Source organism: Malaclemys terrapin, chromosome 4, assembly GCF_027887155.1.
Source record: "Malaclemys terrapin pileata isolate rMalTer1 chromosome 4, rMalTer1.hap1, whole genome shotgun sequence".
NCBI classification, from domain to species: Eukaryota; Metazoa; Chordata; order Testudines; family Emydidae; genus Malaclemys; species Malaclemys terrapin.
In genome coordinates this window covers 57999043-58023282 of record NC_071508.1, presented here as the reverse complement: position 1 = coordinate 58023282, position 24240 = coordinate 57999043, and the positions used below count along the sequence as shown (strand labels likewise).

At 39.0% G+C, this 24240-nt stretch overlaps 1 protein-coding gene across 3 annotated transcripts in view; it reads right to left on the bottom strand.

Annotated features, from left to right (window-relative positions):
* Positions 1-24240, bottom strand: part of USP47 (ubiquitin specific peptidase 47) — a 116350-nt gene that overhangs the window by 8942 nt on the left and 83168 nt on the right. For all 3 annotated transcript variants that reach the window (XM_054025902.1, XM_054025903.1, XM_054025904.1), the window contains 10 exons: positions 21040-21152; positions 19639-19743; positions 17802-18012; positions 17093-17208; positions 14773-14892; positions 12588-13365; positions 7744-7919; positions 7444-7524; positions 6093-6208; positions 3790-3908 (listed from right to left, as the gene is read on the bottom strand). In XM_054025902.1, the coding sequence (XP_053881877.1) occupies positions 3790-3908; positions 6093-6208; positions 7444-7524; positions 7744-7919; positions 12588-13365; positions 14773-14892; positions 17093-17208; positions 17802-18012; positions 19639-19743; positions 21040-21152 (1935 nt within the window). The remainder of the gene's footprint in view (positions 1-3789; positions 3909-6092; positions 6209-7443; positions 7525-7743; positions 7920-12587; positions 13366-14772; positions 14893-17092; positions 17209-17801; positions 18013-19638; positions 19744-21039; positions 21153-24240) is intronic.

Below are 24240 nucleotides of genomic sequence, written 5' to 3'. Positions count from 1 at the left end.
GGGGAAGCGCACACACACACACACACACACACACACACACGGAAATTAAGTTCAGATTGCACTGACAACCTTGACTTCTGAGTGCTTCAGTACAGAAATCCTTTTTGTATGGAATTTCACAATATTTTAAAAAGAGAACATGAAATAACTAAGAAATTCCACTGTGTCCGAGGTAGGAGCCACTGACTCATTCAATTAACTCTTTGGGACAGTTCACAGACTGATGCTTTTCTTGAAGGCTGCAATATTGTGCTCCAGAATTTTAAATTAAGCCTCTACCTTTTATGGTTGTGAAGAAAACTTTAAAAATGTGATTAAAATGTCTGTGAGCACCTGTAGACATCCTAAAATAATAGCTGAGAGAGATGTGAGCTTTCCCTTTTCATTTCAAAGGGTTACTAATTCTGAAGTCAAATTATAACACTGTAAATAAAAACATTAAATATTTCACCACTGATCAAAGCATACAAGAAAAGAATGGAATGATCTTAATATTATGATCCATTATGATGTCTTGTTCTGATGTAAATAGAAACTAGTTTGTGAGCGAACCTCTACATCACATGAAAGGCATCAGAATATTTCTGGAGTCCACACTCCTTCCTAAGGCAATGACAGATATCTTAGAGAAAACATAGCACTGTCTACTCACCTTCCTAAACTGATTGTATAAAGAACCAATACTGGTAGGCCATTAAGAGGTTGCATTACAAAATCCAATATGCATGTGCAAAGCACTTTTTAAAAGCTATATAACTCTGACAAAATAACTTTCACCAGATCCCAAAACGGCACATTCGCAACCATCTGCTTGCCAAATTTCAAGTTTCTACCATTGACAGAGTTGTTCAAAAAGTCAGTATTTTATAATGGCTAAAGAGTGGGGATTCCCCCTCCCCCCCCCATTTTTAGATCTGAAAATGGTTAAACAGTTTTGTCTCAACCTATCAAAAATTTGCTCCATAACTGAAAACAAATATTAATTTTTTTGACTGACATTTGTAAAGATTAGAAAAAATATAAGCAATGAAAATGTGCAGAGGAGGGAGTTTGTTGCCATCATTTCGCTTTATATTCCTCCCCTTCTCTAGCAAGTTCCTTGTTTCTTCTGAGATTCTTCCCTTGGCTCTTTTCGGTCTCTCTTTCTTGGCTAGTCTGAAAGCTGATAAGACAACAACTAAAAGGAAGACTTAGAAATACTGAAATGAAAGGCTCTTAAAGACAGCGGAAGATTGCAGAAGCCTCAAAAAAAATGCAAATGGGAACTGATGCTATACACAGACAATAACGGCACTGAAGAACAAGGATGGAAAAACAGTTATTGACAGAACACGAATGGAAGCTGTCTGCAAAGATTTCTACACCGAACTGTTCGCTCCTCAAATAAATGTCCCACTACGAACACTTCAACAGACCAACGTGCGCGCACTCCTGGTCCTCGTCAGCAAAGTTTGACATGCAGTTTACCAAATGAAGGAAAGAAAAGCTCCAGGAAAAGACAGACTGACAATTGAAATAAGAGCTGGAGGCCAAGACCTCTGGAAAACCCTTGCTCAGAGCTTTAGCTGCTACTTAGAAATGCAGAAAATACATCCAGCTGGAAATAGTCCAACACCATTTTGCTGTACAAGAAGGGCGATCGTGAAGATCTAAAGAACTACTGACCAATATGACTGCCCTCACATGTCTACAAGCTATTCACCAAAACAACAAACTGACTCTCACAGAATCTGAATGAGCAGCATCCAAGAAAGCAGGCAGATATTCAAAGGAATTTCAGCACATTGGACTAGATCTTCACTCTAAACCAGCTATTGGAGTGCTCAAGGGAATACAAATTTCCTTTATGCATTGCCTTCGTCGACTATGAAAAAGCATTTGACAGCGTAGAGATCTATGTAGTGCCGACAGCTCTTGCAGAGCAGGGCATCAACACAAACTACATCTAACTACGAAAGGAAGCAAACTGACTGCACTACGGATATAACCCTGTTCGATACTTCCCTGCGCATCCCAGTCAAAGGTGTGAAGCAAGGAGATAGGGTTTCACTGAAACTCTTCATAGCCTGCCTCAAAATGGTAATGAGGTGGATGAACTGGAAAGGTGGAATCAGCATCAATGGAGAACAGCTAAACCACCTCAGATTCAGACGATATCATGTTGATTGCTGAAAACACTATCAAACTACAGAAAAGTACAGAACTCGACACAAAAAGCAGCCAAGTCGGACTGAAAATGAACCGCTCTAAAGCAAAATGTATGCAGTCTAATGCCTTGCCAAAAGCCCAAATAATAGTCAAGGGAGAAGAAATAGAAGAAGTTGAACAATATGTCTATTTGGGCCAAAAAATTAATATGCGCCATGATCAGAAAGGTGAACTCATGCGAAGAAAGCAAGCTGGTTGGCGTGCACATTCAATTCCTATTGAGGATTTTCTCCAAGGGAAAAAATCAACAAGGCAACACACGCCAATGTCTTCAACTCAACAGTATTGCCAGCAATGTTATATGGCAGCAAAACATGGGCACTGACAAAGATAGAGGAGCAACAACTGTCGGTCACGGAGAGAGCGATGGAAAGAAGAATTCTGGGGATCTCAATCTGCGACTGAGTCCCCAGTGAAGTGATCAGATAGAATGGAGTGTAGGACGTCACTGAAAGCAGGAACAGTAAAATGCAATGGGCTGGGAATTAGCGAGGCTCACTGACAATCGAACTACTGCTGTTGCCAAGTGGTACCCCAGGGAACTGAAAATGGCTGACCTCAAAAAAGATGGGAAGATTTTATCGTGAAAAGTCATGGACACACAGAGAAGGAAGGCCAGGATAAGAGAAGAATGGAAGACATGTGATTGGCGCAATCTAAGACCAATCAATCAAGATGATCAAGATGAACTGAAAGTTAACACTTAGAATGGAAACACTTCTGTAACCTCAAGTGTAGGCACTGCTGCATTCTCAGCATCTGATACATGTAGTCATAATTACAATCATTACACCTATATGGATCTCTCTCTCTCTCACACACACACACACACACACACGTTTGCAAAGAAACTATGAACCAAACTTCTCTAGTATTTTTCAAAACTAAAGCCAGAGGACTGTGTACATGTGAGGTTTCATCACATAGCTTCACAGAGACCTACGAAAAAAGCAGGCACTGCATCATGGTTAACTTTTTTTTTTTTTTTTTTTTTTTTTTTTTAATTTCCCTCTACCTCACCCCCTTTTGCAATTTATATTATCCCATTTTGATCACACTAGCACCACTGGTCTGAATAAATAATCTGAATCCCCCTATCTATTTCCCCACACTTGAAAAATTCTACTCCTTTGCTCTCTTGGGCAAATAAAATTTTGATAATCAACTAAAATAATATAATTAATTGTTTTAATCATCATGGTATGTGCAGGCAAGGAAACTTTGTGCTGAAGCTGGTAAGTTTTTATGCAATTCAGAAGGCTGCATTAAGCTGACATTTGAGTCCTCAGGTCTAGAAAATACACAACAACTAAACTGAAAAAGAATCTTGAAGTGCAGTTTTAATTATCTTCAGGAAAGTATAGAATGTAGAATGCAGTGAACCTAAAATAATTCAATAAGCCAACATTCAACAAAAATCGCTATTTAACATGTTATTAGCTGAAGGATTCTATTCCATTGACGTACAAAAAGGCATGTATTCACAAAAGATAGAATTCACCTTTTGATACAATTTAAATGTGCATTTTAAACTCCAAAATGTTAGGGATCTAACTTTTTCTCATAATGTATTGTTATTACCGTCAAGTATTTCTAAGAAGACTTCCCAGTTGCTTGAAATATTAATATCTTCCTCATAGACATGATAATCCAGAAATACAGTGCCTGGATTCTTCCAGGTTTTCTTTCGTAGGCGAAACCTATAAATATGTTTAAGAAAACAGTAAGATTTTGTTCATTGATACCAACTTTCATTGGCAATGAATTCAGTGATAAATTTTTTTTTTTTGGAGCCCTGGAGAAAGGTGTCTCAAAATCCATGACACTTAAGAGTGTGTTTACACTGCAATTGGGAGGCATGACTGCAACATACCTAAGCTAGCTTTGAATGAGCTAGTTCGCTAAAAAGGTAAATGAAGCCGCAGCAGCACAGGCTAACTGCCCAAGTATGTACCCAGGGATCCTGTGCATGTACGTGTGTGGCTAGTCTGACATTATTCATGCTCCTGTGGCTTCACTGCTATTTGTGATCGAGATCGCATGGGTATGCCTATGCTGCAATCACATCTCCTGACTACAATACAGATGGTACCTTTAACACCTAGAGGTTGCACAAACCACCCCTACTCTGCTCCCAGCCACACACAGGGTCTTCACTCCTTCAAGAGGCCCAAGATTTTCAACTATGACCAAACTTCACCTCTCTATCGGTAAATATGACTTTTCTTGCTTCTCAAAATTTCAATCTGGAGATCTTATAAAATTAAGAGTATACCATCACACCTTCAAGTGGCTGCATGGAAATCTGGACCCTTAAGCATATCAATGCTGTCATTCATGGCCACTGGAGTTGGTTGCTAGACAGCAGTCTCTCCTTCAGCTAAGAGCTTAAGAATTTTTCTCTACAACACACCCAATATGGCAATCTTCAGCTATTAGATTTCTGAGAGGACCTTGAAATTGCTGGCTTGGGGACCAATGATCTATGTAGGACATAATTCTACTTTTAGCCAGCAAGCTGGTCTTAGAGAAAACTGCTTATTTTGTGACTAAATTTAAGCTGCTTCATGTATGCCCTCCAGCTATCAGACATGTGAAGCGCTCAACAGAACTACAGTGTATCTACCGTATATTCTAACAGCAGTTTAAATATTGTATAACTGGTGCTCTACTATGAATTGCATGACTCTTAAAAAGGGGAAATAGCAGCAAGTTTATTAAGTTGATAATCAAATACACTGTGAAATCTCATGTAGATACAAAATATTGGAGTACACTTTGTATGTGATTTAAGTCTCTTAAGGCATGACTCTTTTGTGTGAGAATAAGTGAGCCTAAATTAAACCAGGCATACCAAAGAATTCTGAGATGAATCATCATACTTCTATTTTCTGACAACACTGAAATATTAATCTCTCATCTGTAGGTGGGTTATTCAGAGGAGGTTTCAATTATTGCTTTTGACAAGGAGACATTGCAAAGCTGCCATATACTGGCGAGCTCTAGGAAGGATTGTACTTGTTAGTCAGAGTACACATGCTCAGGAGAATATGGGACTCCGACTGTATCTGGCCAATCCATGGGGTGCATAAGGAGAGGGACAGTGGGAGGGAAGAATGGCTTCTTAAGCAGGAATGGGAAAAAAATTAGTGGTGTTATTCTCCCCCAAGCTCTACCCACAGCTTTCCCCCCACTAAAAACATTTTTTCTTCTTTAAAAAAACTGGAGACACACTTAAAGGGTGGATGTCTGACTCATGTGGCTCCATCTTGCAGATCTTCTCCAGCCCTGAGGCAAGAGGTTAAAGTGTATGGAAAAATCATAAGAGGCAACATGTCAGAGCAATCCACAGAGCAGCATTTGTGCTACTTCTACACAGAAATGTTTAGACTCTCTCTCAGAGACTAGTCTTTTTTATTGTGAAGTGTTTTTCTTTTCTTCCCTTTTCTGCTTTTAGAGAGGTACTGTTACCTTTAACATACCCAACAGGCAATACCAATGTGACAGGATAGAAGCGCAAACAGATCTGAACTTATAGATTGCAGTGGTAAGCCATTTCAAACAAAGGCATTTCCATTTAAGCTGCACTCCACTGCCTCAATCTTTCCAGATAGAATGAAAGCTAGAAATTTATCACAAATTAATCTTTTATATTCACAGTTTGGCTCAGACAACACAAGAACTGATCACCTTTCAACCACCTCCAAAAAAACCACTAAAAAACTAGCGGGGACTGATTATATTAATACTTTCTCCCATAAAGGAGAAAAAAAATTTCCTCCTAATATTTATAGCAGGTCACCTTGGCTTCTGAGGAACAGAAACAGAGGCACTCTTAGTTGTATTTAATCCAGCAGTTTTAATCTTGACTGTATGTTTTTTACCTGTCAATAGTCAGATCTAATCCACATTGCTCCCTGAGTTGAGGAAGTAGCTCCTCTTTTGACTGACGCACAGTCATTCCTTTAGCAAAAACAGCATCTAAAAGAAACTTGCATGGCTGTGAACACAACAAATATACATTTATTAGTGCTAGTATTGTTTCTTTACAAAAAAAAGTATCTCTCATTCATGCTATAGTCTTGCTCAGTCTCCATCACCCTAGAAAATGACAGTTGAGAACTTAGTGTGAGCAAGATACTCAACTAAACTGATTCAAAACAGGCTGCGCTCATTAGTGCATTAATAACTCACTGCAGCTTATTTCCAGTTCATTCACAAACCAAAAACTTCACTGAAATAAAAGCATAGTAGTTAAGAATTAAATATTGTGTACATTATTAAAACTTCAGAAACATTATAAAACATATAAAGAATCATAGAATATCAGGGTTGGAAGGGATCTCAGGAGGTCATCTCGTACAACCTTCTGCTCAAAGCAGGACCAACCATATGTTTCCACATATGATGGTGGCATTTGCCTTTTTTTCCCCCCTAATAGAATAGATATATGGGCATTAAAATTATTTGGAAAGCTATTTTTCAATTAAATAAGTCCTGTCACCAAACTGGTGGCATCCTTCTTTGTTTTTAATGTGCTATTTACTGGCTCCATAGTACATACAGAACTTCCTCTATTGAAGAAAGCTGTTCATATTTGGAAAATGATTTTTAATCAAAACATTGTCTGATCTTAAGTTAGTGATCAATTTCATTTCATGCATTATTCAATCAACTGTTCTTTTCTGCTTACACATCATATTAGTAACTGACGAAACTGCAGTGTATTTATTACAGGTGTAAATAAAGCGCAACTCAGGTGCACTTGTAAACAAAGCAATTTTTATGTGGAAATTGAGACAAAACATGGACTCTACAAAGTTATTTTTACAGACACTTAATTGTACTTTAAGTCTCAAATGGGTACTTATGTTAATCAATTGTATTATTACAAGACAGTCACTTGTTTCTAGCACTACTACAAGACTAGTCTAGTGCAAACAGCTATATCACCATATTCAATTAGTGAATCTTTCTGATAAGTGTTGCTTTGCAGTATCTGATGGCAGTAAATATCCTAGCACACGTTATTAGAAAACATGACACCTATTAGAGAGTTCTTTCAATGTAAATTGTCTAGTTAGGGAGGCTTTCGGGAAAGAGAATGCATGGAGTGAAAATTTAGTGGGGATTTTACCCTTAAGGGTTTCCCCCCCCCCCAAAATTAAGACTAATGCACATTTCAGTGTCTTCATACACTACTTTTAGAAGATTTTAAAATATAAAATTACTTACTTCTGACTCATTTATCAAGAGCTGGTACACTTTGACTCTGTATTCCCCCTTCTTAAGTGCTCTTCCAAGTCTAATAGTTATCTATTAATTGAAAAGAATCATCATCAGAATTGATATTAAAAGTCAAAAGTTAGTTCTGTTCTAACATTGCGTTAATACTACCATTATAGCAAGGATGCCATGAAGTAGGGAGTGAATTTCATTCAATACAGAATTAGTCTGCAAAAGTTGCCTAGTCAGCCAACTAAATTTGGTTCTATTGTATAAGTTTTTAATTATTCAAAAGCTCATTTGATTAACCTTATTGTCATCAGAAAATGATGAAAGTGTCTCATTCAGCCGAACACTCTCAAACTCTTGATTGCTGGCATAGACTCGAAAGACCTTGAAGTGAGAGGAGAGAACTCCAACAAAGGGCTCCAAGTGTTGCTTGAAGGCAGACAGTGTAATTCTTTTATCAACATGCACCAGCAACCCTAAAAAACAACAAACAAAAACAAAAACCCAACCTTGTGTTACAAAGTGACCACCAAATTTTGCCCATTTAATTTATGAAAGCGTGTTTCCACATACTTGTTCACCGTTATTTGTATGATAGTAATCCTAAGAGTGCCAGCCATGGATCAGGTCCCTCTTCACATTTTATCTAGATTAGATATTTTATAGCTCCTATTAGCATATCATCAGAGTGCCACACAATCTTTCATATGTTTATGCTCAAACACCCCTGTGAGAGAGTGAAGTATTATTAACCCCATTTTACAGATGGGGAACTGAGGTACTGAGAGCTTAAGTGTAAAATTTTCAAAACCATCTAAATAGCTTAGGGGCCTTTCAAAATTTGAACCTACATGGCTCACCCATTGTCAAACGGGAAGTCTCTGACAGAGCAGGGAACTGGATCTAGAGCCGTGGGCTCGGTGTTTCTATCCCATTACCAACATTAACGTCATCCAGCTTTTATACAAGTCTCTCGCTGGCAGATGTGAATTTGAAATCCTACCCATTATCCTGCCATTGGAAGAAAGGAGCATGCTTCCCCTTCTCTTCAGCCCACCCAGGAGCCTCTTGGCTACTTCACTGTGTACGTGGGGGCTGCCACAATTCTACTCTACTAAGGGCGGATGTGATTGCTACTTCTGTGCCCTCCTCGCCCTGGCTGCTACAGCTATGTCAGTTGCTACTCACAGCTTTCCTAATCAGCAGATTAACTTCCCAGATTATTCTCACGTGGACTGCTGCCCACAACATTTTGAACAGCTGTGATGAGACATCAGAGGCCCTACAGCACTCTGCTTACAAGTTCAGAAAGGCATTACGACACTGGCTCTTGTTTGAAAGATTGCCTTTGGAACCATTAAAAACTACACATCTACCCTGATCTAACACGACTCGATAGAACACGAATTCGGATAGAACGTGGTAAAGCAGTGCTCCGGGGGGGGGCGGGGCTGCGCACTACGGTGGATCAAAGCAAGTTCAATATAACGCGGTTTCACCTATAACACGGTAAGATTTTTTGGCTCCCAAGGACAGCGTTATATCGAGGTAGAGGTGTATTAAAGTAATTTTAAAGAAAAAGATCAGAAACTGATGGTTTGGGTCCTTGAACTCTCCAGAGAAATTTTCCTACTTGCCTAGTTTTTCAAGCCCTTTTTGTACCTTCAATCTCAGTATATAACTTGTACCACTCAAACTATTAAATATATTGATCATGCTATAATTCAGTTATTTTTATACTCAACAGTAAGTCTCAAAGCTTTACTATACTAGTCCATATTGAAAAGCAACAAGAAAACCTGCTTGCTTAGAATATTTTTATTTTTTCACGTATGCAATTTGGACTAATTTAAGAATTACAAACAACTGGAGCCTACACTATTTAGGTCTAATCACATTAGGCTGCATTACTCCAAGAATACTTATTGAGCGCCAAATACTACATGGTGAAACACCTGTCCTACTGAAATCAATAGAACTATGTAAGTAAAGCAAGCAGGATTTGTCCCTTATTTCCAGACAGGAAGAATTCTGTCAAGGGCAGATCCTCAGCTTACATAAATGGTCATAGTTCACGGACTTCAATGGAGCTATGACAATTTACAAAATTTGAGGATCTGCCCCTCTGCCAGTAACTAGCCTTTATCATTGCTCATGAGAAAGGATATAAAGAACGATGCAATTTATGCAGCTTATTTTTAATATAACATTACAAACTGAACTAAACTATTTGAAATAAGCATTTTAAACTATATTATACAACACTGGGAATGCACTGCTTTTTCTAGGTTTAATCTAAAGTAACAAAAAGTACAGTGAACGGGCTTATGGCAAATGATTGCTAAAATAGGAGAAAATATATAGATACATTAAGTAGTTTACGGATGTTCTCCAATTGAGTTATTTTCTGAAGAGAAATCCAAGTATAAAATATAACTCCAAACTTAACATTTCAAAATTGTTCATGCTGCTGTACAAGATATATTTCAGATATTTTTCCTCAATATACCAATTCATACAATGCAATAAGCAAGCATAAAAATTAACCTAAGAAACTAATGCTTTTGTTTACCTATTCCTGTAAAATTGATCAGTATTTGCAGTGGTTCAAAACCAGATTAGGAAGAAAGAGTCTTTTCAAGTTTTAAAGGGAGATATTTTACAATTTTTGTTCAGACTTCTGAAGTATCTATGATTCAACTTCTCTAATTGCGGTTTTATAATAAAAACAAATGTTCAGTAAATGTTGTGTATCAAAGTAATAGCTACAGGTTACAAACGACGTTTATTTACTCTACTCTTATTACTTCAAGATGCCTGATTTCATAAAAATCCTTCAGTTTACAAAAAATGTCCATTATCACCCACATTTTCACTTGGTCATCTCTTTCGGCATGCTAATGTAAACTTACACTACTTTAGATATTTTATATTTTTCTTACTTCTCAAACTTCTCTTCACTTTCTAATTCCTGCTATTAATTTCATGCCAGTCTCTTCATTATATACCACTTACAAATAATCTAATATGGCTTTGTTTTTCTTTTCTATATGTACAGTAACTCCTTACTTAACATCATTCCGGTTAAAGTTGTTTTGTTGTTACATTGCTGATCAATTAGAGAACATGCCCATTTAAAGTTGTGCAATGCTCCCTTATAATGTTGTTTGGTAGCCGCCTGCTTTGTCCATTGCTTGCAGAAAGAGCAGCCCGATGGAGCTAGCTGGTGGGGGCCTAGAACCAGGGTGGGTAGTCAGCCCCCCTAAGTTTCCTGTGCGGCAGCTTCCCAGCAGGCTGTCAATGGCAGGCAGTTCAGGTGTCCCTCCCCCACTGTCGTGTGCTGCTTCTGCCCTCTGCCTTGGAGCTACTCCCGGGAGCCTCCCGCATGCTGTGCAGAAGGGGAGTGCTTATGTCAGGGTGTCCCCCGCCCAACACTCCTGTACCCCATCGCCACTGAGCCGGGAGAGGGGGGTTGGGGGAGAGAGAAACACAACAGGCTGAGAACAGAGGGAGCTTGCTGGCAGCAGCTGCTGTCTCAACTTGCTGATCTACTTAAAAAGGCAATGTACTTAGCGTTGGGTCAGTGTACTTAAGGGGGCAATGCGTGTCTCTCTCTCACACACAGGGTGCGTGTGTGTCTCTGCCATGCTGTCTCCCCTTCCTCCATTCATGCCGCCTTGTAGAGAGTGAGGCTACATTAACAACGTGTTAACCCTTGAAGGCTCGGCCGAGTGCTAGTTCATCGTTTAGCAGCAAGGCATTCCCTGGGAAATATCCCATCCTCTGACTCCACAGTATTAAATTGTTTGTTTAAAACAAATACTGTGTATATAATGTCTTTTGTCTGGCAAAAAAAAATTCCCTGGAACCTAATCCCCCCTATTTATATTAATTCCTATGGGGAAATTGGATTTGCTTAATATAGTTTCGCTTAAAGTAGCATTTTTCAGTAACATAATTACAATGTTAAGCGAGGTGTTACTGTATATGTTTAAAAAAATTTATAAAATATATGTAAAGGATCAACAGCAATATGACTCATTTGTGTTAGACTCTCTTCAAATTTGGCGCATCATTTTATCTGGAACCAGATATTCCCCTGTACTTAAACTACTGTACTTAGGTTAGTGAAGCTCCACATACTCTAGAAACCTAAAAGATCAATAGCTGCGGAAACACAATGCATTTTGTTCCACAGGAATTCAAGTCTCTCTTTACAATAAAAATTATGTCTAAAAAACAAAAATGGTATCCTAATTGTTAGGGTAAGTTATCACTACTATTTGCTCTTTGAGCTACAAGCAAACACATTGTATGAACTTGTACGAAGTCAGTGTCAGAAAAGCTATATCGCATTTTTTTCCCATAAATATATACAAGGTGCTATTTCCAAGAACATGAAGAATTATGACTGTCATTCTGTTGTTCACTGGGAAACTTCACCACTTTTCTTACAAAGTATTGTAACATGGCTTAGCAAGTGAACATAAAAATATATTGTTGACATACTGCTAAGCATTTTGAAAAAAATGCATTATAACTGAGTGCTTCAATGGTCTAGTTCAAAGCAGTTCTCAAAAACTTAAGCAACCCAAGGATCCACATTTTGATTTAAAATTTTTCGCGCATCCCCAAGTCCCCACCTTAGGCCCAGACCCCGCCCCCACTCTACCCCTTCCCCAAAGGCCCTACCCCACCGCACCTCTTCCTGCCCCCCCCCCCGCTCACTCCATCCCCCCCCTGCCTCTATCGCTCGCTCTTCCCCACCCTCACTCACTTTCACCAGGCTGGGGTGCGGGCTGTGGGAGAGAGTTTGGGCGTGGGAGTTCCGGGAGCAGCGCAGAGCCAGGGCAGGCAGGGAGCCTGCCTTACCCCTGCTGCGCTCCCTGAATTTTAGCACCTAAAATCTCCCTGTTTGGCTTCAGTAGCCTCTGGGAGATAGAGCCCGATTCTGGGAGGCACTAGGAGTGAGAGGGAGGAATTGATCAGAATGGCCTGGGGACCCCCAGGGGTTTGTGGACTCCAGTTTGAAAAACCGTGGTCTAGTTAAATTTTAATACTTTTTTTTTTCCAGACTGTATTTCTCCATGTTTAAAGCTAGATGGATTAAAAGGTATTTTTAATAAAATAGAATAAATACATACATTTCTGTCCTTCTCCTGAACCTTCATCTGCAGCATAGGGCTCTGCTTTGAAGTACATGTATTGTGCTTCTCCTGTACTCTTGCCACTTTCATCATATTCACTATCAGTTCCAGAATCTTCTTCTGCTGTGTCCCAGGTTTCTTTTTTCCCTTCATTTGCTTTAGATCTCCTACTACTTGTGATGCTATGAGAGTCAAGTCCATTAGCCAAGGGGATCGGGGCATTGTCCACATTGCACAAAGTGTCACTGCTGTGACTGGAACTAAGAATATCACTGTCCACTGAACTTGTGCTTCTGTCATTATTCACATCAGAATCTGACCGCTCCTCTGACTGGAAATTTTCTGGATCAGAAATCTGAATTTGGTTTTCAAGTTCTCTGTTTTCTGCTGATGCTAAAGAGTCTACCTCATTCAAAGGTGATTCAATGTTTTCAAAGTCACTTGCTTCTGTGCTCTTGCTACTGTCTCCATTATCCCCTTCCTGCTCTTGCTGCAGCGACAAGCTTTTGAGTTTTTCAGTGCTTTCTTCCAAGATAGCCTCTACAGATCTCATATTACCCAGAGTTCCTTTCACTCTTGCACAGGCTTCATCCAAATTGCCTGAATCTCCACTCGCTTTTTGATTGACTGTCCTTTTAAATTGAGACCCAGGAGATTGTTCTGGCAATGAAACATATAGCCTGATTGTGTTTGCATGACGATCCAAAAGTTTCCACAAATGGGAGTCTGTATATGCCATTTGGCGATCCAAAGACTCCGAACTTTCAACGAAGACCTAAACATAAAATCATACCATTATGATTATGATACCATACGTAGCTATGTTACTTAATAGTACAGGCAGCGACATACAATATATACAAGTATTCAGAATGCATTGAAAAGATGACAATATAAAAAATTACTCTAATCTATTTTTAAATCCCAGTTTTAGAGGAGACTTAATAAAGAATACCCACCTTATTAATTATTCTGACAGCTAAATAATTTAGTTTTGCATATATTAAATAATCATACTAGGCAGATTACAAGTAAGTTGTAAATAGGTGGATAGGGCTCCTACCAGCACTACTGGACAACTAAAATACGTAGGCAAAATTTTAAAAACACTTTCCTACAGCCAGAAGACTAGTATGCATACAGAGTAAGTTGTACCACCTAACATACAATTGATAAGTGTTAGCACATATGCACTTGTATTTTTGTGATGGAGTCAAGGTTAAGACCCTTTTGGAAGAGGGACCCTAAGTCTCTTATTTGAATTTATGATATTGCTTAAATAAAATGCATGGTTGATGCAAAATCATAGGCTATTTGCATCTTAAGATTCAAAGGGCTGTTTTGGTGGAAGGTGAATTCCTCTTTTTCCCTTCCTCAAAGGTTGCCATGCTTTACTGAGGTTTCCTCAGATGAAAAGGCTTGAATGCAAGCTCATTATGGAGTCTATCAATACTGTTCTTTTGCTCAGCTACAGAGCAATACAAAGTCCTCACAAAACCCTGCTGATCCGGATGCAATATTCCTATGTAGCAACATGTTCTGATGCCAACAAACCACTCTTGATCCCAAGCCTCAAAGCCAGAAGATAATTAATGGAAGAAATGTCTCGTGTGACCAGTTAAACGACTACAACAGTAGACACCAGGACAAAGCTATATATGCCAAAGTACAAAATTATTCAAGTTCTCACCTGCACTATGAAGCTACTGTTGGAAATATTTACTGTACATACTCTGGTCGAAGCTACCAGATTATAAGAACAGGTTTTTTTGTTTGTTTGTGTTTAAGTTCTGAAGGAACTCCCAATCCAAGAGCAGATATAATGGTCCAGGGCCTTGAAATACAAATTATACAAATCTGTGAGCAATACACTGCCCCTGCTGCATTCATTAGTACTAGGATCTTATGCTGTTGAACTTTAGAGATCAGCCAGATTGCAGAATGCTGGAAACAGCTCAACCTTGTCTTAGCCATCTGGTTTCAGATAATTCTTACCCTAGCTCTCTTAACAGTACAAAATTTGTGAGGTTCTCTTAAACTGAGAGGGGATTTTGAACTGAAGAAAAAAAATGAAGTAAATGATATATCCAGCTGTTCTACATAACTATTGTAAAAGTTAGAAAAATCTAAGTAGTGGTTATAAATATATTAGAAAAGAATGATTTAAAAACAGAGATCTTACCTTATTACTTCTAAAAAAGCCTTCAGCTTTCAGCGTTTTGTTGCCCACATTGAGAAGACGCAAGTCATTGTAGCAACGTTCCAGTATTACCCGCATTGTTTCAGCGGGCAGACGTACAGCCTACAAAACCATAATGCAGTTTAAAAAAAATAGCATATACTTTCATAAATATTTTTACTTGATTTCTAAAAGCTATCACATGGAAGGAGAAAGTTTGGTTATTATTAGAATTTGTAAAATAAAGAGATTAAATCAGCCTGATTAAACCATTTAAAAAGTTTGAAGGGAACAGTGAAAACCATTTGGTCTCATTGTTTTCACCTTGTCATACAGGAGGAGAACAAGGGTACCTTAATGAAATTAGAAGGCAATAAATTCAGAACAAAAACAAAATACTGCTTTAACTGATATGCCGTCAACTTTTGAAATTCACTTCTTCAGGAGGTCAGAGTAACAAACAAACGTTTTTAAGGTGGCTGGTTACATTTTCAAATGGCTAGATATTTGTAGCTATGCAAGTTAAGAAGATAGTGCAAAGAATCCAATCTGAGAAGGTAAGAAAATAATCTTCTGAAGCATCAAGTATTCCCCATTGGTCAGCCATCTTCTATAAGCGTTTTGATAAAATAAGTTGAATTAAAATTTTTTGAAAGCAAACACAAAAACAGGATCTGTTTCAAACCCTGTGAAATAGAAACATCTTCAAAATTTTGAATTTTGCGGGAGATTTTTTCCTTCCTTTTTCCAGTGATATTTCGTATTAGGAAAAGTTATATGGGAAGTTACATAAGGACTGACTAAACTCAGTTTTATTCCAGTGTAATTCTAACAGTGACAGTGGAGTTACTGTAGTCTTATACCACTGCAGCCAGGGCAAATCAGCCCCCAAATAAAAGCATCCTATGCCATAAAAGCTGTCAAAAGTGGTATCCTGCAAGAGCAGTAAAATGCAGTAATCCCATAATAACAAATTCTACCTCATCTATTTAGAAGCTGAAATTCAGATTTCAGGATTACCCTGGACTTTGAGCCATATATAGTTATTCATTCATATTAACACTGAGCTTGAGATTCCCTGCTGAGACTCTGAGGGGCAGCATAGAACTTTCAGCTCTGGGGACGGAGGGACTTATCTTGATTCTTGGCTATTCTCAGGGAAGGAGAGGACCGCAACGCTACATGTTACCCCACCACTAGCATGCTGTCTACACCAGGGGCTTGTGAGGGGGTCTTTGCATGCAACTGTACACGTCTTCTACTGTGTCTGTGTCTCAGGAATCTTCCCCTGGCTGGATATGGGCGGTCAGGCCCCTTTTATGTACAGTAACTCCTCGCTTAACGTTGTAGTTACGTTCCTGAAAAATGCGACTTTCAGCGAAACAATGTTAAGCGAATCCAATTTCCCTATAAGAATTAATGTAAATGGGGGGGGGGGGGGGGGGGTGTTAGGTTCCAGGAAAAATTTTTTCACCAGACAAAAGACTATACATATACACAAAGTCTAAGTTTTAAACAAACAATTTAATACTATACACAGCAATAATGATTGCGAGGCTTGGTTGAGGTGGTGAAGTCAGAGGGTGGGATATTTCCCAGGGAATGCCTTACTGCTAAATGATGAACTAATACTCGGCTGAGCCCTCAAGGGTTAACACATTGTTGTTAATGTAGCCTTACACTCTACAAGGCAGCACAAATGGAGACAGACAGCATGGCAGACAGAGACAGACACCCCACCCCCCCACCCCCCCGTGTGTGAGAGAGAGATGCGCATTGCCCCTTTAAGTATGCTAACCCCACTTTAAGTACATTGCCTTTTTAAGTAGATCAGCAAGTTGAGACAGCAGCTGCTGCCAGCAAGCCCCCTCTGTCTTGAGCCCTGTCGTGTCTCCCTCCCTGCCGCTCTATGGAGCAGCTCTAAGGCAAAGGGCAGGAGCAGCACATGGTAGTGGGGGAAGGGACAGCTGAATTGCCGGCAACTGATAGCCTGCTGGGCGGCTGCCGCACAGGGAACTTAGGGGATCGGGGAGCTGACAGTCCACTCTGGTTCCAAGCCTCCACCAGCTAGTTCCAATGGGCTGCTCTTTCTGCAAGCAGTGGACAAAGCAGGCAGCTCAGCTGCCAAACAACGTTATAAGGGAGCATTGCACAACTTTAAATGAGCATGTTCTCTAATTGATCGGCAATGTAACAATGAAACAACGTTAACCGGGACGACTTACTGTAGTCTGAAGGCCTGGGAGCAGCACGAGGTTCTCGCCCCATGGTATTTAAATCATATTATGTTTTCATATTTAGACAATTAAAAACTATAAATTACCTTTGAAATGAGTTGCTTGAATTCTGTAACTGTCTGATTCAAATAAGCTCGCACACTGATAGAAGGAGCAACAGATTCAGTCTTTAGGTCTACTACATGAACCTTCACCATAACCTCTGTAGCAAAGAGAAAATGTAGTACGAGAATGATTCAGTTAAAAAAAACGAACATAAGTGTGATGTTTACAGTATACCGTTTAAAGACTATCATTAAATATACATGAGTTTTAACTCACTCCACTAGCAGTCACAATCACAGCATTCTTCTTTCAGGCAGTAAGATAAGCAACTAATCTAATGACAACTAGATAAAAGTGTTATTCAGTGTATCGTCTAATTATAGCAATGCTTTCTAGCACTGCTTTAATTAGAACACTGTCAGCATCTGCTACATAAAAATGTAACAATTAAAATAGTTAACATTTTTGAATGCTGCAGATTTTACTAGAATCTAATTCAAGAAAAAATCTCATCCATTCACACTCTTAAGCATTTTTGTTTCACATTGCAGAGTTTGTATTTATCATCATCACACCAGAAGAAGTGAGCTGTAGCCCACGAAAGTTTATGCTGAAATAAATTTGTTAGTCTCTAAGGTGCCACAAGTACTCCTGTTCTTTTTGCGGATACAGACTAACACAGCTGCTACTTTGAAACCATACATTATAAACTTTAAGCTGATTTTGGATTTATGGAACTATATTTTTTACCTCCAGGTTTATAACACTGGAAAACCTGGTCAGGTGTTCTTGTTTCCAAAAGTAAGTCAAACATGTATGTTGATTTGACTCCTCCAAGTAAGAGTCCCATTGGTATATCCTCCTCCTCTTCTTCAAATGATCGCTCCAAATAATCATGGAACTCATCATATTTAACAAGACGACAGCAGTCCAGAGGAACTGCTTCTTCTATATCCATTATCTAGAATGTAAATGCAGAAGTGAAATTAAATACTATTTCACAATATATATATTTTTTCTTTAACATAATGCATTTCTCCTCCCTCCCACAATAGCCCTTTGAGAATCCAGGCATGGTTCTTCTTGGCCGCATTAAGTTCTCACATGAATCCTGACCTAGCCAAGGTCCTACTACCACTACCCTTTCTCCCACACATCTCTTGGCACACACAGTATTTAACTGGTAATGCCACTTGGATTATGGCTTTGCTTGCCACACAATCCCTAATAAAAGTGAAAGAGCGGCTGTGCTCATGACCTTATGCTATTTCTTTTAGCAGGAGGCCAACAGAAGAATGTTTGATGTTTGTTTTTCAAAATAGACAGAGTGGCAGAAGACAAATTTGTCCTTCTCAAAGCAAATATGACTGGGGAGAAGAGAATACAAGTGAAACCAAGAGTAGTTAGGAGAGGTGATTGTGGAAACAGGGACCTTGAGCACCTGAAGACACAATCCAAGAAAAATGTCTGGACAGCAGAGAAGGTTGCGTATTGACTAAAAAAGTGGTGACTTCAGGGCCCGTAAGCCCCAATTAATGGAGTCTTGTGATCACATCACAATGTGAACTTTCAGTTTAAAAAACTAAGCTCCTGTTTCCTGATTGCAAAGAAAAGCTTGAAAATATGATGTAAGAGTAACTGATGCAGCAGCATCTGCACATAGCCTGAAACAATAAGAGGGATGAATTGCCCAAGCATCTCAAATGGGGTATTCACTCCAAGACCCCCTGCTCTGGAGGGCCATGCTAACACCCCTCTGGCAGAGAACATGGTGTGAGGCAGGAACGAAAGAATGAGCAGGTCCAACCCATCCACCCAAGCAGATACACCCCAGGTGCTGAGATGAGCACTGAGGGGGCCCCATGCTACCACTACTTTTTTGCGGGTGGGGGGAGAGGGGTTGGGAGATGAGGGTGGCAGGCAGAGACTGACCTTGCTGCCTCTTCTAGGAAGGAGATGGTAGCCCACTGTGGCTGCCCCCAGGCTCCCCTGCCACCATTAGAGTACACAGGAGTTGTGGTATGCCTAGGGTTCTGGATGTCCTTTATAGTTAGAGGTCTTTAGAAATATGAGCTTCTACAACTCATGCTTCTTTAAGTCTATCTGAAAAGAGTCATCCATTGGCCCTCTAGAATTAGGAATAAGTGTCACTGGATCAAGTGTTCAGAACCTTCATGACAATTATCTTTTGCCTATATTTATTTTCACACTATTACTGCAATCCTACTATAAATTGTCATACTTCCTCAAAGTATGGAGATTAGAGTTAAATCACTGATAGAAGAAAAAAAAATCACTTGTGATAAACCAACCACGAAGATGGCATTGGAGGTTTCAGAATACGGGTATGTGAAGTCAAACTGGTTTTTTAAAGGAAAGGTTGGTGCCAAACCAATTATACAAAAACCTCCTATCAATGGAATAACTCTGTCAGTAGTATCAAAATAGAATGTCTTGTGCTGCTTTTCTATATAGAAGAGAGCAAAGATGGTAAAATTAATATATAAAAATATACTGTGGACAAATATTATGCATCAGTCAAATTACATCAGCCAGTTTTGCTACATTGCCATTCCTGATGCTGTACCTTGTAAGCAATTTCTACAGCTTCCTTCAGTGTCTTGTCCTTATGAACTTCTAATTTATTCTCCATCATTATTTGTTTCACAGGATGCATGCAGAACAATTTTATCTGTAAAAACATCAATAAAATGAATAATCTTAATCTGTCACAAATGCATTTGCAAATACAGTACACTGCCATTTATTCAAAATCCTATTACCAGAAAATCTGATCCCACAGTGTGACCCCAATTAGCCCTACAATAACACTAATAAGTTGTCAGTGAGCCTTTTAAAACCTATTAATGCTAATCAACAGCTTTGCTCTTTTAATGCTTTATATTCTGTACTTTATTAAAGAGTTAGAATTTATTTTCAATAAAATTGTTTTTAATTCTTTAACAAAGTACCAAGTGTTAAGCATTAACACAACAAAGCCATTGATTAGCTCTAACAGGTGCTAAGAGGCTAACTGAGAACGTATTAGCAGGTGATTCACTAACATGGGGCTACATGCACTGAAACTGCAGCTCAAAATATAACTTCCTTTTATACGAATGACTGGTTATCTGAAAGTTTTGGGTGCCTTCCTGGCCATTCGGATAAATGGAGCATACTGTGATGTCTTTTAGTGTAAAACTATGTTTGAATGGACAGCCACATCTTGAACTAACCAAACAAAACACAGCTGGAGCAGTACTTCAGCTTTTGCCTTATTTCAACCAGTTGAAAACACTTTAAAAGGCAACACCAGGGTGAAGGTGGAAGAGAAACTAAATAGCAGTATTTGCTGAACAAAAGGTTTAAAATTACAAGTCACAAAGTGCCAGATCCAGAACTATAGAGATTATACTGAACACTGACCAAATAGTAGACAAAGAAATAAATTTTATATTAAAATGCATCCTCTTCCAAAATCTACCAATAAGGGATGTGAAAGTACAGTTTCATGTTAACAATGTAATTTTTAAGGCTATACAGTGCTGTCACTGAAAAACAGCATCTATTCCTAAGGTGGACTAATTGAAATTTACCCTAAGAGCTGCATGATCACAGCTGCCATACTTTTTGCTTGTTATATATTTCCAACCAGAAAATTAGATTTAAAAACCAGACAAGGAATCTCATTTCTGAAGGAAACTTCTAGGGGCCACACTGGTATATAGAAAGATTTTGAGTGTCAGAGACTACTAAAATATGGCACTTTTGTTTACTTAGTGGTTAAAAATTCAGGGATCTAGCTGACTACAGATGATAGCCCTGCCCTCCACTTTTATGGCATTCAGATATGTAGCGCTTTAGTTTTTATTGAGCTACCTACGTAAATACTTCACACGCTATACGTATTGTAGTAATCATTTACAACATATTTCAACTGTTCTTAATAGAAGTTTAGAGTCAATGTTAAGCAACCTGGAATTCTAACCTTGCAAGTATTGCGCTCAATTTCACGTTGCTTCTTTTCTTGCTCTTCTAACTCTTTTTCTTTCCGTACCAATTGTTTAATATGCTCTGGATATTCATTCACTTCAAGAAATTCTATAAATAAAAACAAACAAATTAAATGCTGATTAAAAGGAAGACTACTTTTTAAATGGCACTTTTTTTGTAGAATTCTTCACTGTTTGCAATATACTCTCAGCAACCTGACAAATTCTTCTCTTCCTACTTTATTCTTTTCAGTTAAGCTACTGACTGTTTTCGCCTGTGTTTTAAGGGGAGGTGAGGTCAACTTGATTCTATTTCTTCAGTTGTACTCCTACATTATCAAAGAGATTAGAATTCTACTAAGGATAGTTTTAGATAATAATGCAGAGTGAGCAAGGAGTTTTGCTGTTTACCAAGAGAGTCAAGACTGAAGACTATGTTCTAAAAGAGAAATTTTTTTATTACGATCAACTCACTCACCTTCCAGGAACAGGAGAACATTCCAACTTATATCATCAAAATAATGATAAAATAATTTTTTTTAAATGTAGAGCAGTGCACTAGGTAAGATTCTCTGCTACAAAGGGAGAAATGTAGAATCTGTGACATTTCTCAAAAAGTTAAAGGAGGAACAAGTTAACACCTGCAAATGAAGTCTTTTGGCCTACAAGTGTCACATACGCCCTGTGGAATTGGACACATTCCTTCTCGAGTTTAAAAAGTAGTTTAGGATATCACCTCCTTCGTAGAAGATGTGGGCTGGCCATAGTTAGGCATTGGACAATATGAAAATATATCATAAAAGTTAGACATTGATGATGCTGAAATTTGAGAATCCTCACTATTTTTGTTTCTTGAGAAAATACTATCCAATGCATCTTTGTGAAAACATGCTCAGCGGTTGATTAGTTACAGGTTTTGTGGAACTTCAGAGTAAACAGCATATGGAGATTACTGGTTCTTGCTGGGAATGACTAATATTATTTCAGTCATTCAAATGTTGCATCACTCAATTCTATGTTCTCTTCTCTTAGATATTCTATTTTAGCCATATATTTTGTAAAAATCCTTGGGCTGACAGCATTCTACCACCAACCTACTCAACCTATTGCAACTTGGAGGATTCTTTAATCGTCTTTAACTCATATCTTTGTTTCCACTAAAGCATATGGTATTTCTTTATAGCTAATATATACCTTGTCATAACTATAAAGGGAAGGGTAACAGCTGTCCTGTGTACAGTACTATAAAACCCCTCCTGGCCAGAGACTCCAAAATCCTTTTCCCTGTAAAGGGTTAAGAAGCTCAGGTAACCTGGCTGGCATCTGACCTAAAGAACCAATAAGGGGACAAGATACTTTCAAATCTTGCGGGGGGGGGGGGGGGGGGGGAGGAGGTTTTTGTTTGTGTTCTTTGTTGGAGTGTGTGTTCGTTCTCGGGACTGAGAGGGACCAGACATCAATCCAGGTTCTCCACAACTTTCTAAACAAGTCTCTCCTATTTCAAACTTGTAAGTAAATAGCCAGGCAAGGCGTGTTAGTTTTCCTTTGTTTTTCTCAACTTGTAAATGTACCTTTTACTAGAGTGTTTATCTTTGTTTGCTGTACTTTGAACCTGAGACTAGAGGGGAGTCCTCTGAGCTCTTTAAGTTTGATTACCCTGTAAGGTTAATTTCCATACTGATTTTACAGAGATGATTTTTACTTTTTTCTTTAATTAAAAGCCTTCTTTTTAAGAACCTGATTGATTTTTCCTTGTTTTAAGATCCAAGGGGTTTGGATCTTGATTCACGAGGAGTTGGTGAGAGGAAGGAGGGGAATGGTTAATTTCTCCTTGTTTTAAAATCCAAGGGGTTTGGATCTTGATTCACCAGGAGTTGGTGAGAGGAAGGAGGGGAATGGTTAATTTCTCCTTGTTTTAAAATCCAAGGGGTTTGGATCTTGATTCACCAGGACTTGGTGAGAGGAAGGAGGGAAATGGTTAATTTCTCCTTGTTTTAAGATCCAAGGGGATTGAATCTGTATTCACCAAGAGTTGGTGAGAGGAAGGAGGAGAATGGTTAATTTCTCCTTGTTTTAGATCCAAGGGGTTTGGATCTGTATTCACCAGGGAATTGGTGAAGGTTTTTCAAGGCTTCCCAGGGAGGGAAAAATTGAAATGGTGGCAGCGGAACCAGAGCTAAGCTGGTAGTTAAGCTTAGAAGTTTTCATGCAGGCCCCTACATTTGTACCCTAAAGTTCAAAGTGGGGATCCAGCCTTGACATACCTAAAGCCACCCAACTTCTCAGAAATCACTGGAACCCGGTACTTAGCCTATAGCTGTTCTCTTGTAATTTTTTTCCCTATTACACACAAAATGTTGTATTTCCTTTGAAGCTAGAGGTATACCATTATTCACTGTATGGAGAAATATACTGGCATGGGACAGAGATAAGGAGGTTACTTGCCTTATGGTAACTGGAGGTTCTTTGAGATGCGTGTTCCCTATCTGTATTCCACTGTGGGATAAACATGTGCTCCATGTGCCCAGAGTCTGAGAACTTTGGAAGCAGTGTCCGTTGGCATGCACCCGGCGCCCTTACCCTTGTGCCTCCAAATGAGGAATGAAAGGGCATTTCGGCCAACCGCCTCTCCAGTTCCTTCTTTACCACGAATCCAAGTAAGGTCTGAAGCACAGGGAAAGACAGGGACCACACATCACAAATAACCTCCAGTTACTATAAAAAACCTCCTCTTTGAGTGCTGGTCCCTATGTGTATTCCACTATGAGTGACTGACAAGCAATACTCAGGAAGGAGGAAAGGGCAAGGTCGCAGGCAGCAGAGTAGTTTGAAGGACTGCTGTCCCAAAGGATCCATCAGCAGCAGAGTACTGTACTAGAGCATAATATCTCGCAAACATATGTATGGAAGTCCATGTCACTGCTTTACAAATGTCAACCAGATGCACTTCCTGAAGCAATGCTGTAGATGTTGCTTTTGCTCTTGGGTTTGAGGGCTCATTCTACACTTGTGATGGAGGAAGATGAGAAAATTGACAGTAAGATACAACCAGAGATACACTTCATGATCCTCTGAGAGGTGATAGCTTGATCTCTGACTCTTTCCCCCAAAGAGAAAAAGAGAGAGTCTGGGAGATTTTCTAATCAATTGTATCTTTTGTACATAGAAGGTTGGGATCAACAGGGCTCCCAATGGAC